Source organism: Rhinopithecus roxellana, chromosome 8, assembly GCF_007565055.1.
Source record: "Rhinopithecus roxellana isolate Shanxi Qingling chromosome 8, ASM756505v1, whole genome shotgun sequence".
Classification (NCBI taxonomy): Eukaryota; Metazoa; Chordata; class Mammalia; order Primates; family Cercopithecidae; genus Rhinopithecus; species Rhinopithecus roxellana.
In genome coordinates this window covers 108,834,993-108,852,080 of record NC_044556.1, presented here as the reverse complement: position 1 = coordinate 108,852,080, position 17,088 = coordinate 108,834,993, and the positions used below count along the sequence as shown (strand labels likewise).

The window sequence follows — 17,088 nt, the reverse complement described above, 5'->3', positions numbered from 1 at the left end:
GTTTTTTGAAGTGCAAAAGTTTTAAATTTCAGTCAAATCCAATTTATCAGTTTTTCCTTACCTAGGTGGTTTTTGGTGTCACATTTAAGGAATCTGCCTAATCCAAGGTCATTAAAAGTTTTTTTTTTTTTTTTTTTTTGAGACGGAGTCTCGCTGTCCCCCGGGCTGGAGTGCAGTGGCCGGATCTCAGCTCACTGCAAGCTCTGCCTCCCGGGTTTACGCCATTCTCCTGCCTCAGCCTCCCGAGTAGCTGGGACTACAGGTGCCCACCACCTCGTCCGGCTAGCTTTTTGTATTTTTTAGTAGAGACGGGGTTTCACCGTGTTAGCCAGGATGGTCTCAAACTCCTGACCTCGTGATCCGCCCGTCTCGGCCTCCCAAAGTGCTGGGATTACAGGCTTGAGCCACCGCGCCCCGGCCCATTAAAAGTTTTATTTGATGTTGTATTCTAAAAAAATGTATAAACTTTCATATGTGAAAGACCATTTCACAAAATCATCTTTGATCTGTGTTAATTTTCATGTGATGCAAGGTAAAAATCTTAGTTTATCTCCTCGTTTTTAGATGTTTACTTGTCCTCGCACCATTAGTTGAAAATACTATTCTTTTCCCATTGAAATGCCTTTGCCCCTCTGTTCTTATACCACCACCACACTGTTTTGATACCGTGGCTTTACAGCATGTTTTGAAATTGAGGAGTACAAGCCCTCCAGCTTTGTTCTTTTCAAGATCGACTTTGCTATTCTGGGTCTTTTGCGTTTGATATAAATTTTGGGGCTGGCATCAAAAAAATGGCAGAATTTCAGCTCCAAATACCCATTTCTCCACAGAATCAGCAAAAAACAAATAGGAACTGTCAGAATGAACTTTGTCAGAACTCTGGAAAACACAGGTTTACATCAATCAGGCAAACAACAAATCAGGAAGGCGGCAAATTAAAAATGGTAGGAAAGCTGTGTGGTGTTTTTACTTGTCCTTGCCCATGTAATGGGCAATGGCAGTCTTGAAGAAAGCAACCTGCATTGCCAATGTGCCTGGTCTCTGGTTCTAAAGGGAGCAGAGCAGACCTTATTTGCAAATTATTGTGGTTTTTCTATTTGAACTTCTCTGTGGCTACCTGAAGGGCTGACACATAGTGCCCATCTGTGTTTTATCTAACTCAGAATTCACCTAGGATGGAAAAGTGGTGAGCATTCCTTGGAAACATTATAGGGAGAACAAAAAAACCACAACTGCTTGGAGCAAAAGATGATATACAGTTGAGGCATATAATACATACTCTGAAGCCCAGGAGGAAGAACAGAGGAGAGTTTATTTGATAAATTAGGTCGTTCAAAAGTGTAAATTAGGGCATATAGAAAGCCATATACGTGCTCAGGGCAGGAGACATGCCCAGAAAAGACCTGAGAAGATCCTAAGTTCTCACCTTTGGCTGATCTCTAGGTTTAGTGCAAGAAGAGAAGGCTGAGGCAGAGTTGGAATCCCTGAGCCCAGAGCTGTGTGTGTGTGTGTGTGTGTGTGTGTGTGTGTAATCCTAGTATTTAAGAAAATCTTTGTCAAAGCAGTAGCCGAACACAAACTAAAGGAACAGAGACTTCAGTAACTAATACAATAAGGAGTACAGTTTTTGCAAAAACAAAAACAAAAAAAAGGTTGGAAAAATCAGTAACACAATCTTAGCCTTCAACAATCAACAGCAAACCCTAGGGAAAAGAAAAACTGATTTACAGAGTTTCCACATTATAATATTCAAATGTCCATTTTCAATAACAGCAACAAACTGCAAAGAAACAGGAAAGTATGGTCTACTCACAGGAAAAAAAAGAAAAAGACTAAAACCATCCCTCAGAAAGATGATACCTCAGACTTACTAGACAAGGACTTTAAATCAACTGTCTCAAATATGCTCAAAGAACTAAAGGAAACCAGAAAAATGACGTATGAACAAAAGAATATCCAAGAAGAGAAATGATGAAAGGGAACCAGATAGAAATTCTGGAGTTGAAAAATACAGTGACTAAAATGAAAAAATTTACTAGAGGAATTCAGAAGATTTGAGCAGGCAGAAGTAAGAATCAGTGAACTTGAAGACAGGACAACGGAAATTATTCAGTCTGAGAAGCAGAAAGGAAAATGAAGAAAAGCCAACAAAGCCTAAGGGAGCCTACCATCAAGTGGACCAACATGCATTATAGGAGTCCTGGAAAGAGGCAGAAAGAATATTTGAAGAAATAATTCATCAAAAACTTCCAAAATTTGATGAAAGGCATGAATCTACAAATCCAAGAAGCTCAGTGCATTCAAAGTAGAACAGACGGAAAAGAGATCTACAATGAGACGCATAATGAAACTATCAAAAGACAAAGATGGAGCATCTTGAAAGCATCAAGAGAGAAGTTATTCATCATGTACAAGGGATCCTCAGTAAGATTAAAAGCTGATTTCTTACAAAAATCGTAGAGGCCAGAAAAAAAAATGGGATAACATTTACTTAGTGTACTAAAAGAAAAAACTAAGAATATTTGACAAAATTATCCTTCAAATATGAAGGAGAAATTAAGACATAAGTAGATAAACAAAAGTGGAGGAAGAATATTACCCATAGGCCTTTCCCATCAAGAAGTGCTACATGTCCAGGCACAGTGGCTCACACCTGTAATTCCAACACTTTGGGAGGCCAAGGTATATGGATCACTTGAAGCCAGGAGTTTGAGACCAGCGTGGCCAACATGGTGAAACTCCGTCTGTACCAAAAATACAAAACAAAATTAGTCAGGTGTGGTGGTGGGTGCTTGTAATCCCAGCTACTAGGGTGGCTGAGGCAGGAGAATCACTTGAATCCAGGAGGTGGAGGTTGCAGTGAGCTGAGATCACCCCACTGCACTCCAGCCTGGGTGACAAAGCAAGACTGTCTCAAAAAAAAAAAAAAAAAAAAGCTACAGGGGAAGAGCTACAGGGAGTCTCCCAGTTTGAAATGAGAGGAAACTAGCCAGTAACTTCAAGCTGAGTGAAGAAGTAAAGATCTCCAGTAAAGTTAAAAAGGTAAAAGCCAATATTAATGTATTTCTGTTTTGCAACTCCACTTTTTATTCTACATGATATAATAGGCAAATGCAAAATGCATAAAAAATAATTACAAATTTATGCTATTGGGTACGCTGCATAAAAATGTAATCTGTGACAACAATAAGGTCAGGAAAGAGCTGTATAGGAGCAGAGTTTTTGTATGTTATTGAAGTTAGTATCAATTAAAATAATATTGTTACAAATTTAGGATGTTAATTGTAATCATCATGGTAACCATTAAGAAAATATCTAAAATATATACACAAAAGAAATGATAAGGAAATTAAACAGAATCCTACCAAAAAAATCAGCTAAGGACAAAAGAAGGCAGTAATGAAGGAAATTAGGTATAAAAGATAGTTCAGGCCGGGCGCGGTGACTCATGCCTGTAGTCCCAGCACTTTGGGAGGCTGAGGTGGGCGGATCACGAGGTCAGGAGATCAAGACCATCCTGGCTAACATGGTGAAACCCCGTCTCTACTAAAAATACAAAAAAATTAGCCGGGCGTGGTGGCAGGCACCTGTAGTCCCAGCTACTTGGGAGGCTGAGGCAGGAGAATGGCATGAACCTGGGAAGCAGAGCTTGCAGTGAGCCGAGATCGCGCCACTGCACTCCAGCCTGGGCGACAGCGAGACTTCGTCTCAAAAAAAAAAAATTCAACTATATGCTATCTACAAGCAATTCACTTTAATCCAAAGATACAAATAGGTTGCAAGTGAAAGGATGGAAAAAGTTATCACACAAAATAGACTTTACATTTAAAACTGTTACAAGAGACAAAGAAGGGAATTATCTATTGATAAAAGGGTCAATTCATCAAGAAGATGTAACAATTATAAACATATTCATACTCAGCAAGCAACAGAGCCCCACCAAAATATATGAAGCAAACACTGACAGATTTGAATGGAGAAATGCTTCCACAATAATAGAAACTTCAGTACCCCATTTTAATAATAAAATTTATTATTATTAGAATATTTAGGACATTAATAAGGAAATAGAGGACTTGATTAACATTATAAATTAAATAGTACACTTCCCCCAACAATAGCAGAAAACACAGTCTCCTCAAGTGCACATGGAACACTGTCCAGGACAGAGGATAGGTTACAAAACAAGTTTAAAAATACTGAAATCATACAGAGTATCTTCTCTGATTACGATGGAATGGAGCTAGAAATCTATAACAAAGAAAACTGGAAAATTCACAAATACGTGGAAATTAAACAACACACTCTTAACCAACAGATCAAATAAGAAATTCTAAGGGAAATTAGGAAGATTGCTCTTTTGCATTTTACGGATATAACTATTTTGACAAATCTCATGTCAAATGATAAAGTTATGTGATGGTAATATGTCAACTTGACTGGGATGAGGGATGCCCAGTCCCTTGGGTTAAAACCTTGTTTCTGGGTGTGTCTATGAGGGTGTTTCTGGAAGAGATTAGCATTTGAATCAATGAACTGTAAAGATTGCCTTCACCAATGTAGATGGGCATCATCCAATCTGTTGAGTGTCCACATATTTAATAGAACAAAAAGGCAGAGGAATAGTGAATTTGCTCTCTGCTTGAGCTGGGACATTCATCTTCTCTGGCCTTTGAACTTGAGCTGGGGCTTAACACCATTGGCTCCCCTGGTTGTAAGGCCTTTTGGCTTGGACTAGAACTACACCACCAGCTCTCCTGGGCCTCCAGTTTGCAGATGGTAGATTGTGGAACCTTCCAGTCGTGGTGTTCATGTGAGCCAGTCCCTCATAAGTCTCTTTGTATCTATCTATCTATCTATCTATCTATCTATCTATCTATCTATCTATCTATCTATCTTATCTATCTACATGTATATACACACACACACATTGTATTGGTTCTGTTTCCTTGGAGAACCCTAATGAATGCAGATTTTGGTACCAAGAATGGTACTAGAATAAGAAAATTCTAAGAGTGAGTTTTTTGAATTGTTTCTGGGGCTTCTGAAATTTGCTGTGTAATCTAATTGGATTTAAAGGGGCTGATGACTCTGTATCCAGTAGTAAAGAGAGCCCTAATAGTTCATGCTTGGATACTCCCTAATCAACTCCTTGTAAGAAGCAAGGGGGCCGGACAAGGTGGCTCATGCCTAGTAATCCTAGCACTTTGGGAGGCCGAGGCAGGTGGATTGCCTGAGTTCAGGAGTTCAAGACCAGCCTGGGCAACACAGGTGAAACCCCGTCTCTACTAAAATACAAAAAATTATATGGGCATGGCAGCGTGCGCCTGTAGTCCTAGCTACCCGGGAGGCCGAGGCAGGAGAATGGCGTGAACGCAGGAGGCGGAGCTTGCAGTTAGCCGAGACTGTGCCACTGTACTCCAGCCTGGGTGATAGAGCGAGACTCTATCTCATAAAAAAAAAAAAAAAAAAAAGGAAGTGACCTCAAGGGTTCTGTATATGATATTTTTGAACATATTTTGAAAACTAAGGAGTAAAATAGCATTGGTTATTGCTCTTAAGGTCAGTGAAATTGCTGAGAATCAAATCCTGGGACTTAATGAATTTCAGCGCATGTTGAATTTCCAGCCCCACAGCATCCGCTCTTAAAACGGGGGCATTAATTAGGAAATAGTGGAATCCTGTCCATTGAAATGGGGATGTTTGGGAAGACCTAGATAAAGCTGGAGACACTGAGCCCCTAAAATCTGATGAGTCTTTTTTGCCAGCGGTCCCCCCATCCCAGTGGAAGTGACTTCCCCAACCCCAGTGACAGTGGCATTCCTGCTCACAGTGATGTCAGCCTTTCCTCCGCTGAGGAAACCCTGCATTATGTAAGGAAACTGTGACAGGGTGGTGATTCCCACCACATCCCCATTCAACACTATTTGGCCTGTGCAGAAGAAGATGGATCTTGGAGAATGACAGTGGATTATCATAAGCTTAACCAGATGGTGACTCCCATTGCAGCTGCTGTACCAGATGTGTCATTGCTTGAGAAAATCAGCACATCCCCTGCTACCTGGTATGCAGCTCTTGTCTTGGAAAATGCCTTTTCTCCATCCCTCTCCATAAGGCCCACCCTAAGCAGTTTGCTTTCAGTGACACGACCAGCAATGTACCTTCACTGTCCTGCCTCAGAGGCATATCACTTCTCCAGCCCTAGGTCATCATTTAGTTCATGGGGATCTTGATCACCCTTACCTTCCACAAGATATCACACTGGTCCATTACTTTAATGACATTATGCTGATTGGACGTAGTGAGCAAGAAGTAGCAATAACTGTAGACATATGGTAAGACATTACCATGTCAAAGAGTGTGCAGTAAATCCAACTGAAATTCAGGGACCTTTACCTCAGTGAAATTTCTAGGGGTCCAGTGGTGTGTGGTGTCGAGATATATCTTTTTCTTTCTTTCCTTCTTTCTTTCTCTTTTTCTTTCTTTCTCTTTCTTTCTTTCTTTCTCTTTCTTTCTTTCTTTCTTTCTTTCTTTCTTTCTTTCTTTCTTTCTTTCTTTCTTTCTTTTTCTTTCTTTCTTTCTTTCTTTCTTTTCTTTCTTTCCCTTTTTCGTTTTTTCTTTTCTTTCTTTCTCTCTTTCTTTTTTCTCCTTCCTTCCTTCCTTAGAACGTCATTTCAGATTTATTTGTTTCATGAGAAAGAGCATTCTAAAAGCAGTGTAGCCAGCATACAATCACATTGCTGCAGAACATTGAATAAGCTTTTTAAAAATCACAGGGCAGAGAATGGGATGGCAAATTGTTAACATCAGGAAAGAGAGTCCAACAAAGTAGGAATCCAATTTTTTTCCCACAGTGGGGTAATCAGTTTAGGAAGTCCATTCATGATGTTAATTACAACAATGGAATGGAAACATTTTAGTTGATACTATTTTCATATACTTGTTTTGGTAAGAGATATCCTTTCTAAGTGAAGTTTAAGTTGTTTCATCTGACTTCTCCCACAACCGAGAAAGAGACACAGTGCCTGCTGGGCCTCTTTGGATTTTTGGAGGCAACATACTAATTTGGGTGTGTTACACTGGGCCATTTACTGAGTGACCTGAAAAGCTGTGAGTTTTGAGGCCCAGGGCAAAAGAAGACTCCACAACAGGTCCAGGGTGCTGCTGCAAGCTGCTCTGCCACTTGGGCCACGTGACCAGCAGATCTGTCAATGGCAGGTAGGGGAGCCTTTGGGTAGGTGAGTCACACCTCCAGCCTTTGATGCCCCATGCCCAGCCTGAGGCTGCATGGGCCCAAAAACCGCTAGGAAAAGTGAAGAGGGGACTCAAGCTCAGAGATGGAAGGACACTTGCCCAGGGTCGTGGCACCAAATGAAGGACAGGGCCTTGCTTGTTCATCTGGATTTTCAGGGGTTGAGTCTGGTACCAGGCCAAGGGGCCTGACCAAGGAGAACGTCCAAGAAGCAATGAGTAGAGATGGCTCACCACTCTCTGCAAGGCTTGCCCCAGGTCCAGCCTAGCTCCTAGGCACCACATTGGACAGTGATCTAGGTGAAGACGAAGGCCTCCTCTCCCTGGCAGGCAAAAGGAAGCTCAGGGGGAACCTATCCAAGGAGTCAGTGGAGATCCTCGGGGACTGGCTGTACTTGCACATCTGTAATGCCTGTCCCCTGGGGCCGGGGAAGCTGAGCCTTTGTGGTCAGACCAACCTATCAGCACTGCAGATGTGTAACTGGTTCATCAATGCCTGGCGGTGGCGTCTCCCAGACTGCAAAGATGCGAATCAGTTTACCCTTTCCAGAGGTAGGGGTGAGGCCTCAGATGTGGCCCTGCCCAGTAGCAGCAGCCCCTCAGGGCTGGCTGTGTCTGTCCCAGCTCCCACCGATGTGCCCTCTCGGTCTGTGTGCTGGGTGCTGCTCCACTCAGGCCAGCGGGGAAAGCCTGCAGCCCCCTTCCCACCTTGGGAGCTGGAGCCCCCCAATACCCTATGACTCCTGGTTGCACACTCAGCCTGCTGACCAGGACTGAGGCTGGAAGCCCCACAGGTGGACTCTCCAACATGCCACCAGCCACATCCCTAGAACAAGACAAAGAGGCTTCAGCAGCTTCCAGCTGCTTCCAGTCCTCCAACTACAGAGGGCTACTGAGATGGAGCTTGAGAAGTAGCAGCACCCATCACTCCCATTCCTCCACACTCCTTTAGTCTCTGAAAATCTCAAGTAGGTGTCTGTCAACAGGGGTGCTCGAGGCTGAAACCAGCAGTCTTGGGTTCCCGTTTGGGTCCCCCTCCATACAGAGGGTTTTCTATGGATCACTGCCAAACATTGGGATCATGTCCTCCGTCCAGAGGTCTTCAGCAGGAAGATGCCAGCTGGCATTGCTGCACTGTGATGGGGGCCCTCTTCTCTGCTGACTCTGACATTTCTCCAGGCCTCCCCTCAGTGAGGCGATGGGAGACAGGCATGGTGCTGCTGCTACTGCTCCAGAGAAACCCTGGGACACCTTTGTTCTGCCTGGTTTCCTGGGCTAGGCTCAGGAAACCTGCCCGGTTCAGGCCTATGTTGGGTCCAAGCTGCCCCTGTGCTGCTCTGTCAAGCCAGGTGTGGACATTCCAAGTTCATAAGCATGAACAAAAGAAAAGAGCAACCCAGCAGATGTAACAGAACTGACTCCAGTTGAGTGTGTAGATTTTTGCTAAACTGTTTATCCCTTTTTGCTGGGGTTTGTATTAATGGCAGTAGTTAGCCCAGGTGTGGGGAATGAGAATGCATTGCTTGATGGGAACTGATGAACTGGGAGTGACCCACCATTGCAATCGGGAATTGTTTTGCAAGGAAATAGTGTTTTTATTTGGGGGACCAGCAAAATCTCTACATTAGTGTAAAATTTCAAATAGTTGTTATATCGTTGGTTTGGTTTACCAGGAAAAAAGGGCAGAACAAAAGTTTAAAAAGAAAAAATTTTGGAGCAGGGCCCTGCCAACATCCTTGGATAGCTTCTCTCCTTTTGAGAGACAACTCTTGGCCTACTACTGGGCTTTAGCAGAGACTAAATGCTTGACTGTGGGCCACCAAGTTACTGGGCAACCCTCGCTGCCCATCACGAACTGATGTTATCTGACCCACCAGGCCATAAAGTTGGGCTTAGCAACACAACATCCAGTTATGAAATGGAAGTGGTATATATGTGATTAGGCCCTAACAGGCCCTTCTGAAGGCACAAGTAAGTTATATGAAGTGGTCTAAATGCCCATGGTCCCCACTCCTTCTACATTGCTTCTTCTCAGCCTGAGTCTGTGGCTTCACCGGGAGTTCCCTATTATCAGCTGACACAGAGAAGGAAGACTGGGGTCTAGCGTACAGATGGCTCTGCATGATATGCAGCAGCACCTGAAAGTGGACAGCTACAGCAGCACAGTCCCTCGCGGGGGCACCCTGAAGGACAGTGGTAAAGAGAAATCCTCCTAGTGAGGCATAACTTTGCATAGTAGACGTGGTTATGCACTTTGCTTGGAAGGAGAAGTGGCCAGATGTGCAATTAAATATTAATTCATGGGCTGGAGCCAGTGGTTTGGCTGGATGGCCCAACATGATTGGAAATTTAGTGACAAAAAGGGGCCAAGTGTGGTGGCTCATGCCTGTAATCCTAGCACTTTGGGAGGCTCAGGCAGGCAGATCACTTGAGCTAAGGAGTTCAAGACCAGCCTGGGCAACATGGCAAAACCCCATCTCTATTATAATTTTTTTTTTTTTTTTTTTTTTTTGAGACAGTCTCACTCTGTCTCCCAGGCTGGAGTGCAGTGGCGTGATCTCGGCTCACTGCAACCTCCGTCTCCCAGATTCAAGCGATTCTCCTGCCTCAGCCTCCCAAGTAGCTGGGATTACAGGCGCCCGCCACTATGCCCAGCTAATTTTTGTATTTTAGTAGAGACAGGGTTCCACCATGTTGGACAGGCTGGTCTCGAACTCCTGACCTCAGATCCACCCTCCTGAGCCTCCCAAAGTGCTGGGATTACAGGCATGAACCACCACACCTAGCTGCTCTATTATAATTAAAAAAAAAAAAAAAAAAGAAAGAAATTTAGGGAACAGTATTTGGATAGATCTGTCTAAATAGGGAAAAAACACAAAGATATTTATCCCATGTAAATATTCATTGAAGAGAACCTCAGCAGAGGATTTTGTTAATTAATTAATTTTATTTCTGAGACAAGATATGCTCTGTTGCCCAGGCTGGAGTGCAGAAGTTTGATCATAGCTCACTGCAGCCTCAAAGTCCTGGGTTCAAGCAATCATCCTACCTCAGCCTTCTGAATAGCTGGGACTACAGGTGCATGCCTGGCTTATTTATTTATTTATTTATTTATTTATTTATTTATTTATTTAGTAGAGATGAGGTTTTATTATATTGACCAGGCTGGTCTCAAACTCCTGGGCTCAAGCAGTTTTTCCTGCCTCTGCCTCCCAAAGTGCTGGGATTACAGGCATGTGCCACTGCACCCAGCCAACAGAGAAGAATTTTAATAATCAAATGGATAGGATGACCCATTCTGTGGATACCAGTTTCTTTCTCCAGCCAACACTGCATTACCCAACGGGCTCATGAATAAAATAGCCATGGTGGCAAGGAAGAAGGTTACACATGGGCTCAGCGACATGGACTTCAACTCACCAAGGCCAGCCTGGCCCCCAGTATGGCACCATTCCCTGGAGCAATCAGCCAGCTACCTGGTGGCAGGTTGGTTACACTGGATTGCTTCCATCATAGAAGGGGCAGCAGTTTGTCCTTACTAAAATAGACACATACTCTGGATGTGGATTTGGCTTCCTGAACATAATACTTCCGCCAAAACTGCTAACTGTGGACTAACAGAATGCCTTATCCACCATCATGGTATTCCATATGGCATTGCTTTCTGATTAAAGAATTCAAACTTTACAGCAAAAGAAGTGCAGCAATGGGCTTATCTCATGGAATTTTTTTGGTCTTACTATGTTCCCCACTATCCAGAAGCCACTGGCTCGATAGAGCTGTAGAATAGCCTTTCGAAGAATCAGTTGCAGTGCCAGCTAGGTGGCAATACCTTGCAGGGCTGCAGCAGGGTTCTCCAGAAGGCTGCAAATGCTCTGAGTCAGTGTCCAGTATACGGTGCTCGCTCTCCCATAGCTAGGATTCACAGATCCAGGAATCAAGAGGTAGAAATGGGAGTGGCATCACTCACTCTTACAGTAACCCGTTAGCAAAATGTTTGCTTACTGTTCCCAGGACTTCATGCTCTGCTGGTCTAGAGACCTTAGTTCCAGAAGGAGGAATGCTTCCACTAGGAGACACAATGAACCCGCTGGACTGGACTTAACACTGCTGCCCAGCCATTTTAGGATCTTCATGCCTCTGAGTCAGCAAGCTAAGCAGGAAGTTATGTTGCTGGTTGGGGCGGTTGATCTGGACAAGGAAGGGGAAATTGAACTGCTACTCCACTACTCCACAAAGGAAGAATATGTCTGGGATATGGACCACTTAGGATGTCTCTCAGCATTACCATGCCCCAACCCAATCCAGGCAGGACTACTAATGACCAGATCCTTCAGGAATGGAGGTTTAGGCCACTCCACCCAGTAAAGAACCATGACTGCTGAGTTGAGTGTTGAAGTCAAAAGGGATACAGAATGAATAGTAGGAGAAGGCAGCATTTTATAAATACCAGTTGCAACTGTGTGGCCAGTTACAGGAATGAGGACTGTAATTGCCATATGTCCTCATTTTTTTTTTTTTTTTTTTTGAGACAGAGTCTTGCTCTGTCTCCCAGGCTGGAGTGCAGTGGTATGATCTCGGCTCACTGCAGCTTCCACTTCCTGGGTTCTAGTGATTCTCCTGCCTCAGCCTCCTGAGTAGCTGGGATTACAGGCACATACCACCATGCCTGGCTAATTTTTGTATTTTTAGTAGAGATGCAGTTTCACCATGTTGGCCAGGCTGGTCTCGAACTCCTGACCTCAGCTGATCCACCTGCCTCGGCCTCCCAAAATGCTAGGATTATAGGGGTGAGCCACTGCGCCCAGCCTCATTTTTTAGTAAGCGTGTTTGCGTGTATACATACATATTTTAGGCAAAAATGTTTGCTTTATTTCCTCTCATTCCTTTATCATATAAGATGTACTGACCTTATATATAGTATTTGAGTATTGTTAATGCTACATCATAGTATTTAAGTTATGGAATATCAGGAGAAGAGTAAACTTCATTAAAAGACTTCACCTCCTCTTCTGGGAGGTAAACACCCTGGGATTAGCGCGTTTTCAGTTGTATGCAGAATGTTAATATCATGTTAGGCAGGATTATGACCTTGTTATTATCTTTTTTGGAAGTTAAGTATGGTTTAAGATGTTTATAGGTGCCAAGTTGACAAGGAATAAACTTGTGATGGTTAATTTTTTTTTTTTTTTTCCGAGACAAGGTGTCACTCTGTCACCCAGGCTAGAGTCCAGTCGTGTGATCTTGGCTCACTGCAGGCTCAAACCCCTCAGGCTCAGGTGATCCTCCCACCTTAGCCTCCTGAGTAGCTAGGACTATAGGCATGTCCCACCATGCCTGGCTAATTTTTGTATTTATTTGTAGAGATGGGGTTTCACCATGTTGCCCAGACTAGTCTCAAACTCCTTTCCTCAAGTGATCCACCCACTTCTGCCTCCCTAAGCACAGAAATTACAGGAGTGAGCCCCTATACCTGGCCTGATGGTTAACTTTATTTGTTCACTTGATTGGGCTAAGGGATGCCTAGTTAGCTGGCAGAACATTATTTCTGGGTGTGTCTGTGAAGGGGTTTCTGAAGGAGATTACTGTTTGAGTCAGTAGACTGAATAAAGCAGATGTCCTTCACCAATAGGACAGGCATTATCCAATCCTTTGAGTGCCTTAATAGAACCAAAAGATGGAGGAAGGATGAATTTACTGTCTCTGGTTGAGCCAGGACATACAGCTTCTCCTGTCCTTTGACATCAGCACTCCTAGTTCTAAGGCCATCAAACTTGGACCGAGACTTACAACATTGGTTCCCCAGTTTTCCAACCTTCGAACTTGGACTGGAACCACAACACCAGCTTTCACGAGCTTCCAGCTTGCAGATGGCAGATCCTGGGACTCTCAGCTTCCACAATTGCACAAGCCAATCGATCAAAACCAATCCTCATTTCATATATATATATATACACACACATACATACTCTGTTTCTCTAGAGAACCCTATGATTTAATCATTGATTAGCCCTTTACATCTAAAACTAAGGCGATGGAAAGCTACATGGAACTCTGCATTCTTGGAGAAGTTTATCAGTTGATAGGTGTTACTTTGGAGTGAGTGAGGAGGGAGCTAACCAGTATGCTGGGGAACTGGGGGAGGGCAGGGGTCCCTAGAAGCCAAATGTAAGGTTTTTTTCCTTGGGATCCTTACCTCTCCTTAGAGAAGACCCTTTAGCTTTCTGCCTGAGGAGCTGATGCCTAGTTGTCAGGCTTTCTTCTTGCCAAGATAGGGATGCTAACTCCTGTATACAGACTCTCAGTTAATCCTCTTCATCTCCCTAACAGCCCCAGACTACACCTGGGTTTCTCCATCCAGAGCCCCTTGAGGGTCTCCAGTGCTAGTTTTCTTCCTAATTGGCCAAGTCCCCCAGGTTTTTTTTAATTTTTCCCAACAGTGTTGCAATTATTGTGCAGATACAATGATCTTCTTACCTGATCCTACGTGTAACCATTGGCCTAAATGTAAGATAGCTTGCCAGCATCAGCAATAAGAGGGAGGGGCTAAAATTCAAGTTCTTTTAAGGATAGATCTTGAGTCCCTGTTCTAAGCTGACCAACTTAATCTGCAAAGAATTTGCAACATGTAAATATTTTAGGATTATAGCCATCTGTATACACACTTAAATTGAAAGTAGTTCTGCTGCCATTAACTTAGTCTAAAAGAGCCACCTAAGAATGCCAAACGTTATTTTGTTCAAATGCCATGGTTATTTTAGTTTAAAAGCATTTCTTTCAAAGCCGCCTCTCTCTTCACAACAGTAGAGCTCTGGCAGTGAATTAAGTGGTCGAGGATTCAGCGAAACTGTGGCTAATTTCTGGTTCCAATCTGGAATTTAAAACAAATTAAGGATTTATTTAAAGACTACTCGCTCCTAATTTTTAACACACTGTCCTTTTAGCAGTTGTGCACAATAACAAAATAACTTTTGGGGTTTAAGACAAATGACTGCACTTAAAATATGGGAAAAAGAACTCAGTCAAAAGGTTGTTTCCTTGGTTCAGTCTCTGATTAAGAGGCATATTATTCAATTATGCCAAGATGTAAATAAAATGAAATAAATTACATAAATTTGCATGTTGACATTTCATTCTGTACCCCCAAACCTTTTTAGTCTTACCTTACCAGTGCCTTATTTTGATCAAATTGCACTTGTTGCCATCCCTAAATTCTTTTTTTCTCTTTTTTCAGAGGTTTCTTTGTTTTTTCAAATTTTATTGACTTTAAACCTTTGGATTAGAAAAGTTCAATGAACTCCAAAACAGAATAAACAAAGTTAAAAACCATACAAAATCAATCACTATGTTATTTGGGAATAGATATGTATATGGTAAAAACAGTCAATAGCAAAGGCAAGATTAACACAAATTCAGGATAGAGGGTATGTCTGGGTAGAAGGATGGGAGACTCAAAGGCTTTAAGTATATTAGGAAATTATTTTTCACAACTGACCTAAGGGATAAATAAGTATTTTTCTTATTACTCTTTAAATTGGATATGTACAAAATTTTTTTGCAGGTATGATAGATATCACAACAAATAGAAAATAGGTCAGGCGTGGTGGCTCAAGCCTGTAATCCCAGCACTTTGGGAGGCCGAGGCGGGGGGATCATTTGAGGTCAGGAGTTCGAGACCAGCCTGGACAACATGGTGAAATCCCATCTCTACTAAAAATACAAAAAATTAGCTGGGCGTGGTGGCAGGTGCCTGTAATTCCAGCTACTCGGGAGGCTGAGGCAGGAGAATTGATTGAACCCGGAAGGCGGAGGTTGCAGTGAGCCGAGATTGCATCACTGCGCTGTGGCCTGGGCAACAACAGGGAAACTTCATCTCAAACGTTAAAAAAAAAAAAAAAAAAAAAGAGAAAAGCAAAGAAATCAATGAAGTTCATCCATTTTTCTGTGTTACTTATAATAACACAAACCAGAAACCTGGGAGTCACCCTTAACCACTCTCTCACCAACCAAATCCAATTAATTTTCACTTCCTACTTCTCTCCACGCCCCCATCACACCCTGGCCCAGGCCACCTGGACTCTCACCTAAAACACTGATATCCTTTCCTCTTCCTTACACTCCTGCTGTAATCCAACCTCCACACAGCAGCCAAAGAAAACACTTTAAACCAGTCTTTCTTCAACTTGAATCTGTTTCACCATCCCCTTTGCTATCAGAAGCAACAGAGTGACAAGTACATTGCCCAAGGTCACACAGCCAGGAAATGGCGGAGGCAGAACTCAAAATCTACTGGTCTTACTTGAGATTTCACATGTCTTATCTACCCACTCTCCTGCCTTGGGTGATCCTGCCATTCCTAAATTCATACCCATTGGTGTTCCCTCGTATTTTATAATCTATAATCTATAATCATTAACAGTTTTGCTTATCTGAAAATAGGAGTTCAAAGAGGGCTTCACTTTAATACAATTATTGCTCAAGGAACCAAAGACTAGTGTTTCAAAAGCATTGTAAAAAAACTTTTTTTTTTTTTTTTTTTCAGATGGAGTCTTACTCTATCGTCCAGGCTGGAGTGCAGAGGTGCCATCTTGGCTCACTGCAACCTCCGCCTCCCGGGTTCAAGTGATTCTCCTGCCTCAGCAAAGTAGCTGGGATTACAGGTGTCTGCCACCATCCCTAATTTTTGTATTTTTAGTAGAGATGGGGTTTTGCCATGTTGGCCAGGCTAGTCTCGAACTCCTGAGCTCAAGTGATCCGCCCAGCTTGGCCTCCCAAAGTGCTGGGATTACAGGCGTGAGCCACTGCACCTGGCTGCATTATAACAAAACTTTATTATATTATTAGGTGAATATTAGAGTGTATTACATTACTCTAATATTTAGAGTAATTCTCGGTGGTACACTGATATCGCCATCTCAAAAAGAATAATTTGCCCAAGTATACATCGCTTGTAAGAGGTACAGTCCACATCTGACACAGAACAGACTCCAAAATCATTAATCCTTCATTGTTCTAGTCTACATTCCTTAGTGCTTCAACAGTATCTCAAGAAATAAACATTTCTGGATATTAAGAATGGATAACATTTCACTAGCCCAAGGAGTATGACTAGAAATGAAATCTTTGAGGAATTTTAGATTTAATCGAGTGTGATCCTGTCTGTAGTCAGCAACAATATGACTTTTCAAGGTTTTTTATGGAGTCAAATAGCAATGATGGCCTTCTAATTACACTATCTCTGGAAATGTATTAAAGTAATTTAGAAGTGTGAGGAATTCCATTCAGCAACTCTTCGTGATCCTTGTAGGCTGTACGATGGATTTGAATCATACACAGTTTAGCCAGGTGAACTCAACAGTCAGTGTTGTGAGAACAGTGGGTGTTATCAACCCTGAAACGTGCTACACAGATTGAGGATGCTATGGAAAGAAAGTGTGAAATGATTTTTTGGATTTCCTTATCATCTGACAAAATGTAATTATTGTTCACGTGGATTCGTGGTGGTGACTCCTTTGAAAGTCATTGTTGGAAAATAAAATGAATAATCAGTTGATAACCACAGAGAAACTTTAACCACCTTGCTGAGAATTCCATGTATTCCAAATACGTTAATGATTTCATATAATATCACTCTTTAACAATCAAGAGTTTTTGTTTGAGATGGAGTTTCACTCTGTTGCCCAGGCTGGAGTGCAGTGGTGCAATCTTGGCTCACTACAACCTCCACCTCCTGCGGTTCAAACAATTCTCCTGCCTCAGCCTCCTGAGTAGCTGGGGCTACAGGCACGAGCTAATTTGTGTGTGTGTGTGTGTGTGTGTGTGTGTGTGTGTGTGTGT

The 17,088-nt window shown here is 42.7% G+C and overlaps 1 protein-coding gene and 1 pseudogene across 3 annotated transcripts in view; one reads left to right on the top strand and one right to left on the bottom strand.

Moving 5' to 3' along the window:
• The first annotated feature begins 7,371 nt into the window (after positions 1 to 7,371).
• On the top strand, positions 7,372 to 8,223 carry LOC104654199 (annotated as a pseudogene).
• A 5,179-nt stretch (positions 8,224 to 13,402) lies between these two features.
• Positions 13,403 to 17,088, bottom strand: part of C8H1orf100 (chromosome 8 C1orf100 homolog) — a 40,345-nt gene continuing 36,659 nt past the window's right edge. For 2 of the 3 annotated variants that reach the window (XM_010353272.2, XM_010353275.2), the window contains one exon: positions 13,403 to 14,122. In XM_010353272.2, the coding sequence (XP_010351574.1) occupies positions 14,004 to 14,122 (119 nt within the window). In that variant the 3' untranslated portion in view covers positions 13,403 to 14,003. The remainder of the gene's footprint in view (positions 14,123 to 17,088) is intronic. The other variant, XM_010353274.1, reaches the window with a different exon arrangement.